Source organism: Oncorhynchus kisutch, linkage group LG30 (genome assembly GCF_002021735.2).
Source record: "Oncorhynchus kisutch isolate 150728-3 linkage group LG30, Okis_V2, whole genome shotgun sequence".
NCBI classification, from domain to species: Eukaryota; Metazoa; Chordata; class Actinopteri; order Salmoniformes; family Salmonidae; genus Oncorhynchus; species Oncorhynchus kisutch.
Window position 1 is genome coordinate 24,809,195 of NC_034203.2, and position 19,650 is coordinate 24,828,844.

At 43.1% G+C, this 19,650-nt stretch overlaps 1 protein-coding gene across 2 annotated transcripts in view; it reads right to left on the minus strand.

Annotated features, from left to right (window-relative positions):
- Nucleotides 1-19,650, minus strand: part of LOC109875018 (oxysterol-binding protein-related protein 1-like) — a 48,397-nt gene that overhangs the window by 21,905 nt on the left and 6,842 nt on the right. Inside the window, exon 3 of one of the 2 annotated variants that reach the window (XM_031810778.1) lies at nt 2,743-2,957. In XM_031810778.1, the coding sequence (XP_031666638.1) occupies nt 2,743-2,804 (62 nt within the window). In that variant the 5' untranslated portion in view covers nt 2,805-2,957. Of the gene's footprint in view, nt 1-2,742; nt 3,282-19,650 lie in introns of those variants that run through there. The other variant, XM_020467143.2, reaches the window with a different exon arrangement.

Consider the following 19,650-nt stretch of genomic DNA (forward strand, 5'->3'; position numbering starts at 1 on the left):
AGTTCAATAAAAAACAAGACTAGTCAGTGAATACCAACCAAAGCGCATCCCAATTAGCATTAACCCATCATAATGCAACAAAATACTATACGCCACAATGTCTCTGAACCAAACTTATATCCCGGACGAGCCCCCACTTGTTACAAACCGGCTCTTAGCCCGTAACAAAGAGGGTGACAACGCAGATATAAAGAAATAACAATAATGTATAAGTAACCAATATGCAAGTAACAATAGTGTGTGTCGTCAGTAGTGTAAGTGAGTGGATGCGTGCATAGATGATGATATTGAGGGGTGTTGAGTGGTGCCAAAAACAAACAAACAAAAAAAGAGCTTGAGAAGAAGCCCCAAAATGCCACAATAAAAAAACAACAGTGTGTCTGCGTGGAGAAAGTCACCTTAATGTATGGGGGAAAGGTGTATTTATCCCCAGGACACACCCGAGCCCAGGTGTGTCCAATTTTGCTGATGACCCTAACAGCTCCGCCCACCGACATCTTATTAAGGAAACAAGAAAATAATTCATCACAGGGGGAGGGTCGTCACAGGTATGATGCAACAAGCTTGGCACACCAGCATTTGGGGAGTTTCTCCAATTCTTCTCCGAGGATCCTCTCAAGCTCTGTCAGGGTGGATGGGGAGTGTTGCTGCACAGCTATTTTCAGGTCACTCCAGAGATGTTCGATCAGGTTCAAGTCTGTGCTCTGGCTGGGCCACTCAAGGACATTCAGAGATTTGTCCCAAGCCACTCCTGCGTTGTCTTGGCTGTGTGCTTAGGGTCATTGTCCTGTTGGAAGGTGAACCTTCGCCCCAGTCTGAGGTCCTGAGTGCTCTGGAGCAGGGTTTCATCAAGGATCTCTCTGTACTTTGCTTCGTTCATCTTTCCCTCAAACCTGACTAGTCTCCCAGTCCCCGTCACTTAAAAACATCCCCCCAGCATGATGATACCACCACCATGCTTAACCATAGGCATGTTGCCAGGTTTACTCCAGACGTGACGCTTGGCATTCAGACCAAAGAGTTCAATCTTGGTTTCATCAGACCAGAGAATCTTGTTTCTCATGGTTTGAGAGTCTTTCAGGTGCCTTTTGGCAAACTCCAAGCAGGCTGTAATGTCCCTTTTACTGAGGAGTGCTTCTGTCTGGCCTCTCTCTCTCTCAATAAAGGCCTGATTGGTGGAGTGCTGCAGAGATGGTTGTCCATCTGGAATGGTCTCCCATCTCCACAGATGAACTCTGGAGCTCTGTCAGCGTGAACATTAGATTCTTGGTCACCTCCCTGACCAAAGCACCCGATTGCTCAGTTTGACCAGGCGGCCAGCTCTAGGAAGAGTCTTGGTGGTTCCAAACTTCCAAACTTCTTCCGTTTAAGAATGATGGAGGCCACTGTGTTCTTGGGACCTTCAATGCTGCAGACATGTTCTGGTACCCTTCCCCAGATCTGTGCCTCGACACAATCCTGTTGTCTCTGAGCTCTGCGGACAATTTCTTCCACCTCATGGCTTGGTTTTTGCTCTGACATGCACTGTCAACTGTTGGACCTTATATAGACAGGTGTGTGCCTTTCCAAATCGTGTCCAATCAATTGAATTTACCACAGGTGAACTCCAACCAAGTTGTAGAAACATCTCATGGATGATCAATGGAAACAGGATGCACCTGAGCTCAATATCGAGTCTCATAGCAAAGGGTCTGAATACTTATGTAAATAAGTCATGTTTTTTAAATTATTTAATACATTTGCAATAAATGCAAAAAATCAGTTTTCACTCTGTCATTATGGAGTATTGTGAGTAGGATGATGAGGGAAAAAAATATTTATTCATTTTTGAATAAGGTTGTAACGCTACAAAATGTGGAAAAAGTCAAGAGCTCAGAATACTTTCCGAATGTACTGTATCCACACACAGCCAGAGACACAAACAAGGGTCTGACAGGATTTATAATGTATAAACAAGCTTCTCATCAATCTCTTTCAATACACATAAAGGTGCATGCACACACACACACACACACACACACACACACACACACACACACACACACACACACACACACACACACACACACACACACACACACACACACATACATACACACACACACCCCTTTCCTCACGGTCTTTGTTTCTCTAAGCTGGCAAGTACTTGCAAGTAAATTATTCACTGTTCAATTGTTGGATTAAGAAAAAGGGCATGCCACCATCCTCATCCACGTAAAGGAAGTAGGTTGGCCAATATTCAAAAAGCTTTCTGCTCTGACCCAGTGTACGAAGCACCAATAAGCCACTAGTCTGCTGAATCCGAATGACATAACTGTGGATGGAAAAACAAGAGAAACCCGTCTATGGGGCTTGGGTGCTCAAACAAAAAACACTGGAACAGAAAGACAGACAGACTGGGGTATCACATTACATACTATACTGTAGAGCTGCTGGCAGTCTATTCTGAGCACCACAACAGTCATCAAAGACTTATGCTAAGTGATCAAATATTATACATTATAATGACATTATTGACATCAACAGTAACAACATTGTGACTGGTGAGTCTTTCCTACAAAGTAATTTCCTACAAAATGTCACACACTTTTGAAATGAAATATAACGATCAACTAAAAATAATAAACACGGATACAATCCTTGCTATTACACACACTGGAGAAGAAAGGAGACAAGAAAACCAAGCTGGAAACCACGTGGGAAACAAGCCGTTACATCACATTAAGTAGATCGTGATCCTACCTGTGCTTCTTTACTCCATTGCACTGGGCCTTCTGGTTACCATGGTTACCCTCCCCTGACATTCCGCTGGCAGTGGCCGTTCCCTGAGGGTGGTACGGCAATGGAGGCTGCTGCTGAACAGAGGGGGCTCTCTCCCCTCTTCCTCCTCTTCAAACGAGTGTCTGACCACACAAACAGGAAGTCGTTCAGAGAGAGAGAACGCTTGTTCTCGGAATCTGCAGGAGTGGGATGCCAGTGGCCAGAGAGACAGAGGGGGTCATGTCACCTTTGAGCTCAGTCCAAAACATGGTAAGCTTAGCTGAAACCTAGTCCAAAAACTCTGTTCTTAGACCTGCAACCTGCCTGCACACTCCTCCACCCAGTAGTGACTGACTGAACTCTCTCTTCCTCCTCCTCTCCCTCCCTGGAGCCTGCGAAACCCCACCTGTGGGATAGTGTTCCAATGAGAAGCCACATAAATGCACTGCTTCCTCCGGGTGCTGTGTCTGCTGTGGTTAGTACAAGTACAGTACTCTGGCTCCGCCTCTAACCTAGAACTCACTCTACTGCTACTAGGAACAACACAGGTATTAACACCCAGTAAAAGGGGGAGGGGAAACAGAATCTCTAAACAATGAGGAGGAGCTGAGATGCTGGGGTTAGGGAGCTGGCATGACTAACTAAATATTCAAGAACTTAATGATAGTGGCAATACAAATGCATTTTTTTGGCATGCCAATAAAGCATTTAAATTCAAAATTTGAGCTGGCATGATCAGTTATGGGAACAACAAAGCTTTAAATCTCTCGTTATAGAGTAATGCTATTTATAAACGTGGGTCATGTGGCTTAATCCAAAACTAAAGTTCAATCAAAGAAATGGACAAAATGCGTTGATGTATCTTTATTATGTAAACAAACAAGATACAGGTCTCATAATGCTCCATAACATGCTGGTCGATCTTCATCATCTCATTGTAGATGCAGTAAGCATGGTATATTTATAAGAAGAGAGAGAAAGAGAGAGCTCTGACCAGTAGATAACTGTGGATGGATGAATAATGCAACAATCCTAGAGTAACAGGGATCACTCTAAAAGGCACAAACTGTATAGCACAGCAGCACGCTCCTATTGTAGCCTGTATACAATATCAACCACTATACTGCAAGGCACTAGGGCAGAGATCAACTAAATTCAGCCTTGGGACGATTTTTTTCTTGAGTGGTTGTTCAGGGATCCAGAACATAATTACAAATAATTTGTAAACTGCAAATTGACCGAAAGTAGCCAAACAGATCATAGTTGAATAAAACAATTTGAAACCTTGCTTACATTTGTATACAATCACACATTTCTCTATTATGCGGGAATACTTTGGAACAGATTCCCCAAATTAAAATCACTTGGGGACGATTTTCTGGTGTTTTTACAGTATTTTATGTCCAACAAAAAAATGTAAATAATCACCTGCGGGCCACCAGCTGGGGAACCCTGCTCTAAGCTATAGTGCATTCGGAAATTATTCAAACCCTTGACTTTTTCCACATTTTGTTACGTTACAGCCTTATTCTGAAATGGATTACATTGTTTTGTTTCCCCTCAATCTACACACAATACCCAATAATGACAAAGCAAAAACATTTTTAGAAATGTTTGCAAATTTATAAAATAAAAAAATAAAAATTAAATAAAGTAACCTATATACAAGTAACAATGGTGTGTGTAGTCAGTAGTGTACTGTGTCATGACGTTGGCCTGTGTGTAAGGTTTAAGACCCCCCCCCATAAATACCTTTCTCCCTTCCCGACTCTACAGAGGGACTCTTGAATAGCCTTTGTTAAACATAGAGAGTCTGGGAACATCAAACAAGTGGAGGGAAATGAACCGTATTTCGATAATAGAACCAGTTGAAAATATGCGTTGATACTTAATGAATATGATGTCAGTTCGGTTGTCATCTGAGACATTATGACTGATGACAGGACGACATAAATTGTATCTGGGAAATTCTACACATTATAGTTATCAGATTCACATGCAATTGTTGTGCAATTCAAATGTTTAAATATACAATTATTTGTGAAAAGATGAAATGTAATTTTAGCTTCCAAATGAGAGATTTGGGTTTTCACAAGGTTAGGGCTCTGCTCAATAAGTGGCCCGCCCCTGTGAAGAGACATGGGTTATAAATTATGATATACACCCTTCTCCCTCCACTATATAAGCCCTTGACGAAAATGTAATCTTCTGTTTAGGGTACATTAGGACGACAGTCCGATGTCAGAAGGATTCAGATAATAACTACAGAACGAAGCCAAACTCAGCGTGAGCTTTGGTTGCGAATGGTATGAACTTTGAACTCTTATTCGCTACAGAAGTGATACCTCCTAGCCGTTGAGTTAGCAGCGATCGCTGTAAACCCGGGCTAGGAAAGTACGGACAGAGTATCCCATCTACCACACCACGACGACAAAATATACCGTTCTTATATACCACTCTTCAAAGGACTCTGTTGGGCAACACGGCCTTCCATCTACCACCAACCTATTGAAGCACAGTTCAGAGTAAATATTTATTGCATTTCCCTTTTCCAAATGGGCGGTAATTTAGAATGCATAAGATTCTGTATTTACGATAGAGTAGCTGCCTATGGCCCGATAGAGACATCGCTTCTCCCTTTGTTCTTCAGTCTTCCAGCTCTTTCACTCAAACCCAGCCCCCTTTTCTTTATGTAACCAGCCGCCATATCTGTTCCATCCGCTAGGGACGTTTTCCTTTATGACATAAGTTGTAATTAAGGTATGATTCATTCTGTGCATATGTAATTCTGTGTGATTAGTTAGGTATTTAGTAAATAAATAATTAAACCCAATTTTGTATTGCTGATTCAACTTGTTAGCGAGGGTTTGTGAAGATAACCAAGAATTTACAACTTTCAGATGAGACTGAAATAAGGTGACGATTAATATTGACTGCTATTGATGTCAAATATTACTTTAAGAGTTTATTCGGAAGATAAGTGCTCTATAAATATTATTTTGTGGTGCCCCTTCTAGTTAATTACATTTACATGATTAGCTCAATCAGGTAATATTAATTACAGAGAAAGGATTTTATAGAATAGCATGTCATATCACTTAATCCGGCATAGCCAAAGACACGACAACTGTAAGTGAGTGGATGCGTGCGTAGATGGTGATAATGAGGGGTGTTAAGAGGTGTCAAAACAAATAAACTCAAAGCTGAAAAATGCCATAACAAAAAGCAGTGTCTGTGTGGACAGAGTCTCCTTGATGTATGGGGGAAAGGGGTATTTATCCCCGGGACACACCCGAGCCCAGGTGTGTCCCATTTTGCTGACGACCCTAACACCGTCATCTTATTAAGGAAAACAAGAGCAGAGAGAAAGAATTCGGCAGACCGAGTGGGAGGGTCGTCACACGTATGACGCTACATTCTTGGCACACCTGTATTTTGAGAGTTTCTCCCATTCTGTCAGGTTGGATGGGGAGCGTTGCTGCACATCTATTTTCAGGTCTCTCCAGAGATGTTCGATCGGGTTCAAGTCCGGGCTCTGGCTGGGCCACTCAAGGACATTCAGAGACTTGTCCCGAAGCCACTCCTGCTTTGTCTTGGCTGTGTGCTTGGTGTCATTGTCCTGTTGGACCCCAGAACACTACACCAACAAATCCCCCCAAAATGTATATATTCACCAGGGCAGAATGTTTGTATTTAAGCTGCCCCACTGCCCCAACCAACCTTGTCCTCCCCAGACCTCAGAAACCTTTGCTGACAGGAAGCAACCTTGAAGAGGAAATACATCAAAAGAGGACAGCAGGGAACAGATGACAGGACAACAATACACAAAATAAACAGTGGCCGGTCACGTGAATGACATGCATACATCACAACACTCAGGAACAACACACATGAGAAAACGTGTCCACCAGTATCTGCATAAACCTCTTCGTCATCCAGATAAACAGCACACCCCAACCAGACCTGAGACAACCCTATTCATAAGGCACTGAAAAGTGGCAGGTGCTGTTAAGCAGGCTGAAACTCATAACCGGTACAGAGTGGAGGGTGTAATAAAGGCAGATATTTTGTATGCCCCACGCATCAGTGACACCTGTCAATAGCCCATTAACAGCTCAAACTTGCTCACAAACTTCGCTGCTCCGACCTGATCAACACAGTCCTCCATCCAAAGGAAGAGGAAATTAATCTGGCTTAGTGACACGGTTTACCTTACGGTAGTCCGTACAAAATCTGTTTGTCCCATCCGGTTTACTGACCAAGATACACAAAGGCCAGCTGTAGAAAGAAGGCTCTGCAATATCACTCTCCAGCATGTACCTGACCTCAGCATCCAGACAACTCAGTTTCTCTGAACAAACTCTATAGAACAGCTGACGGATGGGGTCAGCTTCCACTTCGTCAATATTGTGTTTTATTAAAAGGAGAACCAACAATTGGCAGCAGAGCAAGAACCTGGTCACCTGGACTAAAGTGACGAGACTCAGCTCACCGATAAAATATTTATTTCATCCTCCCCTGTGAAGTTGACAGCCTTTCTTCAGCATCTCACCAGCGCCGTACAGGCGTAGCTGGAAATCACAGACATAAGATAATAGGGAGCTGAGGTGGCTTGGGAGACTTCCAGTCATTCTTGAGCACTGCTAGAAACCCATGCACACTATGTCCGAACACTAGGTAATTTGGACTGAAACCTGTGCTCTCCTGTGAAACCTACCTGGTGGGTAACAGTAACCACAGCAACCCCTCCTCCCAATCCTTATCTCTGTACAATAAGCTCTCAACAAAGACTTAAGTGATTGATGGAACCGTTTCAGGGCTCCTTGACTCTGTGCACTATAAGTGCTAGCAAAATTGTGTTTAAAATGGAGTTGTTGGAGAACCAGACAGATTAGAGGTGAAATTAGAACCTTGGTCACTCTGAATAACCTTAGGGATTCCAAACAGCAAGATAAACCGAGTCAAAGCTTTTAGCACAGACTTAGTCATGATAGACCGGAGAGGATAGGCAGCAGGAAACCTAGTGGTCTGACACATCACAGTGAACAGGTAACTATTACCATTCTTAGAGTTAGGCTGACTTACGTGAATAGGAAACAGCGGTAGCAGCGTAATAGCTTGATTAGGTTCACCCATTAATTGACAGGTGTGACAGGTTTTGATGAACGCAGAAACACCAGTGTCGCCATGGGCGAGGTCCAAATCTCTTCAAACGCCCTCACTCAGTCCAAATACAGGATTCTGCAAAGCCACTTTTGTGAGTCAAAACATACTCGTCCGTCAAAAACCAGCTTCAGAGAGTCTTCAGTCTTCAATTGTTAATGTACGTGGCTATCCAAGCTGGGATTGGGTCCTTAAATTGCACTAGCATAGTCAGATCACACAGCCCCTGGAAAGTGCAGTTATGAGAGGCGGAACACCAGCGATTAAACTGTGAAGATAACTCTCGCACAAACTCAACACGAGTCTGTTTATCAGCCCTTTTTAAAGTTCTAAATTGTTGGCGGTAAGCCTCAGGATCCAATTCGTAAATCTGAAACACAGCCATTTTAACCTTAGCATGACTGACACTGTTGGAGCTGAATATGCTTCCTGCCCTTTACCAGTCAACACACACTGCAACATTAAAGAGCGATCAGAATCAGGCCAACTCCTAGCTTCAGCAACGTGCTCAAACAATGTCTCAGGGTCTTTCTCATACAATTTTGTCAACAGCCGTAAGTTTCCAACAATATCAAATGTGTCTGGGGCCCGACCGAGAGAGGAGCGACCCCTAGGTAAATCAGGGTCATCTTCCCTAAACAAACTCTCCCCCGAGAGCTTTCCGTCCCTAACCAAGTCTAACCGCTCTTGTTGCAGCTTGATTTTAGCGTTCTCCAATTCCTGTTTAAATTCCAATTTCTTTTCATGCTTAACACGATCATGCTTTAGCGTAAAACAATATGCAATCATGCTCTAACTAACAGAAGCAGTTCTTTCTGCGGTTCAAAAGAAAGACGACTAGGGCCAATAGTCGGAGCAATGTCGTAAAACCGGGAGATAGCTGGGGAGGTGGTGAGTCCTTGGCAGAGGCTGCCCCAGTGGTAACTACGAGTATAACCTTCTCCATCAGTTTGGCCTTCAATATTTTTTTGACATTTATCACCAATTTCAACCTGATAGTGTTCAGCGATCTTAAACAGCTGTTCTTTATTACATAATTCTAACAGTTCCTTTGATGGAACGTAAATGAACTCATCTACATTAGATGCCATAGTCACAAGTAACTGCAAAATAAAATCTCGCTCTTCCCCTCTGCTGAGCACACTAGACCTGACCACAACAAGAGAAGTGTCAATCACACTGGGCACCACAGGAGAGAGAGATGAGAGAAGGAGCTTCCCCGAATCCTACAATAACTCAACCCTAGTCTTTGTGTGGATTTGCGGATTTGCGGAGACAATTGCTCCGTCCACAGACACCACACAAAAATAGCAAACAAAGTAACCTTGCCCAATGTAGTCCAAAGTGGAACATGTCGTTAAGCCTAAAAGGGGAAAAGAAAGGCTATAGCGCCGAGTAGCAAATACACAGCAGATTGTACTCACCTCCTCGCACCGTTGTCCCAACAGCGAGTAGTTTCCAGCCTGGGCAGGGGCCTGGAAACTAACCAATGTTCCTCTCTCCAATGCAGCACACAACCACCTCATGGGTGATCAACGCTGTAGGAATTGTATATACTTTGCCCTGTTCCGGGATGGGGTCGAATGCCCTGACTTTCAGTGCAACAATTTCCTGCTCACAGAGGGCTACAGAGAGGAAGTCGATACTGATTTGCACAGGCTACTGAGAAAGCCAAGACTTGAAATTTTGAATGGAGTCGGCGGGACCTTTGTTGCTGAATCGCGGGATAATCCTCTCCTGAACCTGGGTGGCCAGACAGGGAGACAAGTCGCCGCTGATAGTGGAAGTTGAGGTCGGTGTCCTCCACTTTGAGCCCTCTGCAGTGAAGCGATTCATGAATGAGCAGCCAACATTGAATAGCTTAGCTGCTCTGGAGCCTGATGTTCCAGCTCTATCTTCTCATGGAGCGTCGGAGGTTCCTTCTGTATTGGTCTACTTTGTAGTGGCATCGCCGGGGACTAAGGTGGTTTCTGCTTCACCGGGGTCTACGGTGGGCTCGGCTATTCCTATCATTTGTGTTTGTGTGTGAGTCACACAAACACAAACACAAATGTGTGTGTGTCCCATTAGTATGGGAAGCTCCATGGTTAGATCGGTGGAAGTCCAAAAATACCTGTACACTTTGTACACTAATGGTTTGTGCACCTGTACACTTTGTACACTAATGGTTTGTACACCTGTACACTTCAGCATGACTTTGATTAAATTCAGAAATCACTTACAGATCTTAAATTAGTGTTAAATACAAGTAAGACCAAGCTGATGCTGTTCTCTAGGTCACATAATGTTGACCCTGAGGACCTGCATTTCTGCGCTATAAATGGAGCCCAAATTGAGCTTCTTTCTCAGTATAAGTACCTGGGTGTCTGGATTGATGACAAGTTGTCCTTCGTAACGCATATAAAAAATCTGACTAAGAAGCTAAGATCCAAGATTGTTTTTGTTATATCGAAATAAAATGATGCCTTAGTATTAAAAATAGGAGAAAGATTGTTTGAACAAAGCTTCTCCCTGTATTGGATTTTGGTGATATTGTTGACAAGAAAGCAGCAACCTGTTTTAAAATCCTTGCACGCAGTCTACCATTCAGCTATACATTTAATCACCGGGGACAATTTTAGGACTCATCATTGTAGTCTGTATAAAATGTGGGATGGACCTCTCTGTCTGTAAGAAGAAAGCTACATTCTCTTTTATTTATCAAGCAATCTTACAGAAACCCCCTCTATATGTAACATCATTAATTAAGTTACCAATCCCGTTCACAGGAATGGATAACACTAGAGATCCCTCTAGTCTCCACAGATTTGGGAAAATCTGTTTTTATGCCCCTAATTTGCAGAACAAAGTTCACTGCAGTTAGATGTGCTGGTGTTTCTCAGGTAGTTTAAATGATAGATTGGGGGCGTCTATGTAGTTGAATGTGATTGCTTTTATTAAATGTCTATTAATATATATATATTTTTTTATTGTTTTATACACATGTACGTTGTTTTAATATTCTGTTTTTCTTGTAATGTGTACAGGGCTCTGGTAAAAGAGATTTTAATCTCAATGTGACTCCCTGTTTAAATAAAAGTTCAATAAAAAACAAGACTAGTCAGTGAATACCAACCAAAGCGCATCCCAATTAGCATTAACCCATCATAATGCAACAAAATACTATACGCCAAAATGTCTCTGAACCAAACTTATATCCCGGACGAGCCCCCACTTGTTACAAACCGGCTCTTAGCCCGTAACAAAGAGGGTGACAACGCAGATATAAAGAAATAACAATAATATATAAGTAACCAATATGCAAGTAGCAATAGTGTGTGTCGTCAGTAGTGTAAGTGAGTGGATGCGTGCATAGATGGTGATATTGAGGGGTGTTGAGTGGTGCCAAAAACAAACAAACAAACAAAGAAGCCCCAAAATGCCACAATAAAAAAACAACAGTGTGTCTGTGTGGAGAGTCTCCTTGATGTATGGGGGAAAGGTGTGTTAATCCCCGGGACACACCCGATTGCTGATGACCCTAACAGCGCCGCCCACCGACATCTTATTAAGGAAAACAAGAAAATAATTAATCACAGTGGGAGGGTCGTCACAGGTATGACGCTACAAGCTTGGCACAGCTGTAGTTTTTCTCATTCTTCTCTGAAGATCCTCTCAAGCTCTGTCAGGTTGGATGGTGAGTGTTGCTGCACAGCTATTTTCAGGTCACTCCATAGATGTTCGATCGGGTTCAAGTTCGTGCTCTGGCTGGGCCACTCAAGGACATACAGAGATTTGTCCCAAAGCCACTCCTGCGTTGTCTTGGCTGTGTGCTTAGGGTCATTGTCCTGTTGGAAGGTGAACCTTGGCCCCAGTCTGAGGTCCTGAGTGCTCTGGAGCAGGGTTTCATCAAGGATCTCTCTGTACTTTGCTTCGTTCATCTTTCCCTCAAACCTGACTTGTCTCCCAGTCCCTGCCGCTTAAAAACATCCCCACAGCATGATGGTGCCACCACCATGATTCACCATAGGCATGGTGCCAGGTTTACTCCAGACGTGATGCTTGGCATTCAGACCAAAGAGTTCAGTCTTGGTTTAATCAGACCAGAGAATATTGTTTCTCATGGTCTGAAAGTCCTTTAGAGATGCCTTTTTGCAAACTCCAAGCAGGCTGTGATGTGCCTTTTACTGAAGAGTTCTTCTGTCTGGCCACTCTACCATAAAGGCCTGATTGGTGGAGTGCTGTAGATGGTTGTCCTTCTGGAAGATTCTCCCATCTCCACAGAGGAACTCTGGAGCTCTGTCAGCGTGACCAGTATGTTCTTGTTCACCTCCCTGACCAAGGCCCTTCTCTCCCAATTGCTCAGTTTGGCCAGGCGGTGAGCTCTAGGAAGAGCCTTGGTGGTTCCAAACTTCCGTTTAAGAATGATGGCGGCCACTGTGTTCTTGGGCACCTTCAACGGTTCAGACATTTTTTGGTACCTTTCCCCAGATCTGTGCCTCGACACAATCCTGTCTCGGAGCTCTATGGACAATTCATTCAACCTCATGACTTGGTTTTTGCTCTGACATGCACAGTCAACTGTTGGACCTTATGTAGACAGGTGTGTGCCTTTCCAAATCTAGTTGTGGGAAACAGGATGCTACCGAGCTCAATTTCTAGTCTCAAGGCTGTATACTTATGTAAATAAGTTTGTTTTTTGTTGTTGTAGAAAACCCCCCAGAGTTTTAGCTTCGTCATAATGGGCTACATACCGTGTGAAGATTGACAAGGAAAAAACATATTTCAATACATTTTAGAATAAGGCTGCAACGTAACACAATGTGGAGAAAGGGGACGGGATCTTAACACTTTCTGAATGCACGGTACACTGTGCTGGAGCTGGCCACTACAGAGTGCTATATCTAATTCAGTACTCAACCATTGGTAGTTCACATTAAGGCCAAGCATAGAGTAATTACTGGAGATAACAATTCCATTTCCTCTGGTTATATCAAAATCAAATGTATATGACACATGCTTCGTAAACAACCTGTCTAGTCTAACAGTGAGATGCTTACTTACGGACCCTTCCCAACAATGCAGAGAATAAATAAATAAATCATAGAAAAATAACACAAGGAATAAATACACAATGAGTAACGATATATTGGTTTCATACACGGCCTACCAGTACCGATTCGTTTTGCAGGGGTACGAGGTAGATACAGTATGTACATATAGCTAGGTATAAAGTGAATAGGCAACAGGATAGATCATAAACAGTAGCAGCAGCGTATGTGATGAATCAAACAGGGTAGTGCAAAAAGGGGTCAATGCAGATAGTTAATTAGTTAACCAATACCTACCCAAACTAACTATTTGGCAGTCTTATGGCTTAGGGGTAGAAGCTGTTCAGAGTCCTGTTGGTTCCAGACTTAGTGCATCGGTACCGATTGCCGTATGGTGGAGAACAGTCTATGACTTTGGTGGCTGGAGTTTTTGACAATATTTAGGGCCTTCCTCTGACACTGCCTGATATATTGGTCCTGGATGGCAGGGAGCTCGGCCCCAGTGATGTACTGGGCCATATGCATTACCCTCTGTAGCGCCTTGCGATCGGATGCCAAGCAGTTGACATACCAAGCAGTGATGCAGCCAGTCAAGATGCAGCTGCAGAACTTTGAGAATCTGAAGGCCCATGCCAAATCTTTTCAGCCTCCTGAAGTGGAAGAGGAGTTGTTGGGCATTTGTCACAACTGTGTTGGTGTGTGTGGACCATGATAATTCCTTAGTGATGTGGACCCTGAGGAAATTGAAGCTCCACTACAGCCCCGTCGATGTGGATGGAGGCATGCCCTGTAGTCCACGATCAGCTCCTTTGTCTTGCTGACATTGAGGGAGAGGTTGTTGTCCTGGAACCACACTGCCAGGCCACTGACCTCCTATCTATAGGCTGTCTCATCGTCGTCATGATCAGGCCAAACACCGTCGTCTTGTCAGCAAACTTAATGATGGTGTTGGAGTCGTGCGTGAACAGGGAGTACATGAGGTAAGTAAGCACCCAACCCTGAGGGGCCCCCGTGATGACGGTCAGTGTGTCGGATGTGTTGTTGCCTATCCTCACCACCTGGGGGCGGCCTGTCAGGAAGTGCAGGATCCAGTTGAAGAGGGAGGTGTTCGGTCCCGAGCTTAGTGATGAGCTTGGAGGGCACTATGGTGTTGAATGTTGAGCTATAGTCAATGAACAGCATTCTCACGTAGGTGTTCCTCTTGTCCAGGTGGGAGAGGGCAGTGTGGAGTGTATTAGAGATTGCGTCAACTGTGAATCTGTTGGGGTGGTATTTGAATTGGAGTGGGCCCAGGGCCCAGTATGTGGGATGATGGTGTTGATGTGAGCCATGGCCAGCCTTTCAAAGCATTTAATGGCTACAGATGTGAGTGCTACGGGCGATAGTTATTTAGACAGGTTACCTTGCTGGGCACTACTTGCTTCTTTCTTCAATAAGTAACATTGCATGAATCAATGACGACAGACAGTGGTATTGAAGTGCTTTGAAATGTGCATGACCCATGTATGTTCTTGCGCTTCGTGGAGCAGAGCTGTTGTGAAGTAAGTTGTCAAGGAAGTGAGTTCGTGTTTATAGAGGACCTCCCGCCCCCACCTACTGTCAACCAATCGTGTCAATTCATAGCTACAGTATATTGAGCCCTCAGCATTGTTAGAACACTTGGGAGGTGATGGTGATGCGGTATGGAGCTCAATTTGACCTCCGCAACCCTCCGGAGCCTCGGAATCGCATTTTCGAAATAAGCATAAATGGGCTTTTAGCTTAAATGTCTCCTGCAACAGCTTGCTATTACTATGATCTAAGTTGCTAGAAATGTGTATGTCCCATGTATGAGAGACCTTAGAACGATTAGGTTACATGTCTCTTGTATGTTTTTTATGTCTAAATGTCATCCACCCATTTAAGTCATATTACATATTACTATGAATCTTGTATGTGTATTTGTTGCCATATGTATTACTTACAAGTTCCAGGTAGAACATAATAATCGTGTTAAATTGTTCTATATCTTTTCAATAAGGGATAATATTTCAACCTTAAGAAAAAGCAACTGCTAGCTGACTCAGCCTTGGGATTCATTAGCAGAGGCCATTTTAAGGTTGTTACTTCTCTGTGACACTAGTTCTAAGGGCAATTATTTGAGCCCAACATGGAGACAATTAGCCAGTGTAGCAGGTTGGGTAACCAGCTGTATAATGCATCACTGGGATTGGTCATTAGACAGGACGATGTGGAGGGAGGCTGGGGTGGCTGAGGTGCCCTGGGGACCTTCTGGGGCAATGGACCTAGCTGTGGGCGCTTGAGGATGTGAGGTGAATTATGTTCCGAGACACATACTCTAAAGTTGCTCTTAACTTCAACTTGCTCTTTGTATGATGTTCTCATCTGATAGAACTGCCTATGGTCATGAGCAATCCATATACAATTGAGGTTTTATGATATTGCATAATCAAAGATGGTGAAAATGTGTGTTTACGAGGACCATCTGAAAGGATAGGCTACCCATTGCTATGGCAGTCAGCATAAAATCACACAACACAATTATTAACTCTCTGCCAAAGAATGCTGCCAACCAGTTACAGTATAAAGGACAAAACAAAGAGTGAAATCTCCCTCATCCCCAGAGCCTACTGTCTGCTGGAGAAATATGTGTTGCTGGAGCCTAAAGGTGTCTGTGCTGCTGATAAAAATAAACAATGCGTCTATATAGGATCCAGCCTATTCTTCAACACAGAAACAACTCCACAGGGGAAGTGCTTTTCACTTCCGACAAGAGTGGGGACGAGCTATGGTTAGGGAACCAGATAGTTTCAATGAACAATTCAGACAGAAGAACAACTCAGCTTTATAGTTAATTGCTGCAGAGCCACGATAGTCAACCCATTATTTATTCAAACCTACTCATCACTTACACTGCTGCTATATTGATTAATATTACCATTAATATGTATCCGTTTTACCCATTTACATATACAGGTCCCCCTGCACATTGTAATTATGGTACTGGTACTTTTTATTTTCGTACTTCGTGTGTTTTCTTACTTTATATATATATATTACTTGATACTGAATATTGAGAACTGCATTGTTGGGAAAGAGCTTGTAAATAAGCATTTCACTGTACTGTTCTACACCTGCTGTATAGGGTGCAAAGAAACGTTGAAACTATAAACTGGCTGTGTACTCCAGAAGCGTTAATAGATCGTTTTGTATAGAGGTGTTTATAGAGGTCTTTCAGAAATGATCAGAGTCAACAACAGTTAGAGGTCAAAGAAAAACAGGATAGCCTGCAATTAAAATCTGAATACTCTGAATGAAAATATCAGATGTTGGAGAACTTATACTGCCCCTATTCCCTATATAGTGTACTTCTAGTGCTCTACCCATTAGGCTTTGGTCAAAAGTAGCGCACTATATAGGGAATAGGACGCCGTTTGGGATGCATCAAGTGTTTAATGAAGACCCGTTGGATTTGACTGACCTGACAGGGCATCATAGCAGTCATCCTCTGTGAGTGTGTATAGTGTGGCTTTACAGAGGGACTGCTGGTCTACTTCCTGGTGCTCTGTAGCTAACGTCTGGAGAGCCTCTGACAGTAGCTTGTTCTTCTCTACTTCCTGGTGCTCTGTAGCTAACGTCTGGAGAGCCTCTGACAGTAGCTTGTTCTTCTCTACTTCCTGGTGCTCTGTAGCTAACGTCTGGAGAGCCTCTGACAGTAGCTTGTTCTTCTCTACTTCCTGTTCCAACTTCACACACACACACACTTTAGACAAGACATGGCATAGAATGCCATAACAAACACTATCCCACACAACATTAATTTGACATTTGTTTTAATAGATCTGATAAACAGTGAGATGTGTTTGTGTGGTATTGATACTCCCTCTGTAGAGTTTGTAGTTGAAGCTGCTCCTGACAGGTAGGCAGGTCATTGTTCTAAACCCCGTCCTACAGATCCAGTTTCCTCCACTCGGAACCAAACACCCCCATCTCAGAGAGCAATGTGGGCCAGGATCAAGTGTCTTTCCTGGGCAACCTGAGCTCGGTTGCTGGCCATTCCCCCTTGTCTGATGCTGCTGTTATGGATCCTCCACTAACAGGAAGACAGCAGTAAAAGGCACTATGACAAAACAAAACTCTTACCAAGCATCATCATAAGTCAGAACCTGGGCTTTGACCACTCAAGAGACCGCTGGAAAGAAAGTCAACCTACTTCGAGTTACAGTTTCTCCTTTGATGCGTTTCCAGAGAAAATAAGTACTATGGTAAATAAATAAATACTTGATCTAAAATACTTTCCCTACTGATCTACTGAGGGGAGAAGTTGATTGAATTCCATGAGTAAAAAAAGCACAGTAACTGAAGACAAAAACAAAGTGAGTCAAGTCCCCACAGAGTGAAAAGATGCCAAAGTCACCATGGGAAAGGATGACAGGCAAACAGCCTCAGCAAACAGCCTCAGCCTCAGCTGTCTCCATCAGAAACTGGAGCCAGTAAACCAGGCTGTAAATCTGAGATAGCGGCCACCATCTTCAATTAAAGTTATGAGAAAAAAAACTAAAGAAAAAAAACCAACTTCAATTATCCTGCCTGAAGGACTGTTTCACATTACACTGCCCACGTAGCCTATACACAATCATGTACACACACACACACACACACACACACACACACACACACACACACACACACACACCGAGAGGCAGTTTCTAAAATAGGTGTTGTTTCCTTTATTACAACCTATTGTGGCTGTCTGACATTCACCTTGGTGCGTTACTGTATGACTTATTCTGGTACAATGCACACATTGTTGAGCTTGTTGTCATCACAGTCAAAAGGGCATGTGGACAAACAATACCACAACCTCGGCCAAACACTAACGTAAAACTCATACTGTAATCAGTGGTGTTTAATAACCACTAGGTCATAGCTACCTGAGAGGTAGGGGGACAAACAGTGAGAGGGTACTTGTTATCTATTCTATATGATGACGTAAAAGGATTAGTGAATATTATATATCATGGCTCTTGAACATAACCAGGAGGTAAAATAACCACTTTAAACCCAGAGGCCAGATAGCAATTCCAAGAGAGAATACAGAGGACGATAAACAAAAACCCTTCAGTACCAGAAGAGTCACTGGAGAGTGCAGTGACTCTGATAGAATGATGAAGTCCTCAGATTGTTTCTGAAAATGTCAGGACACTTACATAGGTAGATGGTAAATTGAAAACTCAAAGTAGTTGCCTTGTAAGTTCACAATAATAGGTGCTGATTCATACAAAAACATTATCCATCCCTTCTAACACAGACAATAGATCAGACAATTATCATAATATACTGTCTGTATATTATAATTATCTGTCTGTTCTCTATAGCTCTAATTGGAGTCTAGCCCAATGTTAATTACCCCAGCCTGCTCCAGTGCTGCGGCTGAGGTCAGAGAGATGAGGAAGACTCCTGTAAATCAATATGCTAATACAGGTTGTGCTGAGCTGCTTCAAAAAGGGCTCTATTTGTGATCAATACATGATCAGATTGGCAGGTGGGATGCAAAAAAGGTGACATTACTTTCCATCCATCCTTTGATGGAACAACACATCAAACAAGGTAAAAGGCCAGGTAAACATGTTTTATATACAATACCTGAAACCACATCAAAATTGAATCCTGAATTCAATACAACAGGATTCATTTTTCTCAAACCCATTCCTTGTGTAAGACTTATAAAAAGTCTAGTTTGAATGTAGAATGGCTGAGTCCTGATTTTTCATCCTTCTCCCAATTGGGAGTGGGTAAGTCCACACTTTGGGGGTGGAGAATTGGGACTCACTTTCTGAAGGGTGGAACATCAATTTCTTTTAAGAAATACGGGTGAATTATATCCATCCTATAAATAGATGCCTTTGACATTCTGCTGTCTGGCACCATAGTGTCAGAAACAGTCCATTTCGTCTTCTCCCCCCCCCCCCCCCTCCCATGCAAGTTACAGTGCAGTAGGCCTGTCAACACATTCACATCAGCTAAAAAGACATCCTCTAGAGATCTCAATGGAGGTTAGGGAGAGTTGGTACTGTAGCGAGAAGGAGAACAAAACCAGATGCTGTCTTAAATAGGTCAGGGTTAGTTCCAGTCTGTATGCTCTGGAAGGGGATTTGCTTAGATATACCATAAATAATGGAAAATATCAGATACAAGGACATTTCAATTAGGAATGAGCCTCTCTATTGACCATGGCCAGTTGTTTAATGCTGAAAGATGCTTTATCCCCCACATCTACCCCTCTCCATTTTCAACTTAGATCAAGGAATATCAACAGAAGAACATTCTAGATTTAAATCTAGGACATAAATTATGAGAAACTGCCATTGTGATTAGCATAACATATGCTGCCTTTTATATCCACCAGATGAAACATCCTTACAAATAGTATATTCTCACTCTGCCTGTGAAATAAGCACTTGTAAACACTAAATTCACTCTACTCAGAACAAGGTAGTCTTGCTCATCTAGGTAGCTACAGAAACTAATTGAGCTCACGTTGCAGCAGGAGCCCGAGCCAAGGCTCACAAGACCATCTGAAGCAGTAGCTTGGCTCTGGAGAACCATCCGGGAATACTTTGTTGTGTAACGTGCCCCAGTGCTTTCTTTCTCTCTTACCCTCCTCTCCTCCCCCTATCCCATCCCTCCAGCCTCT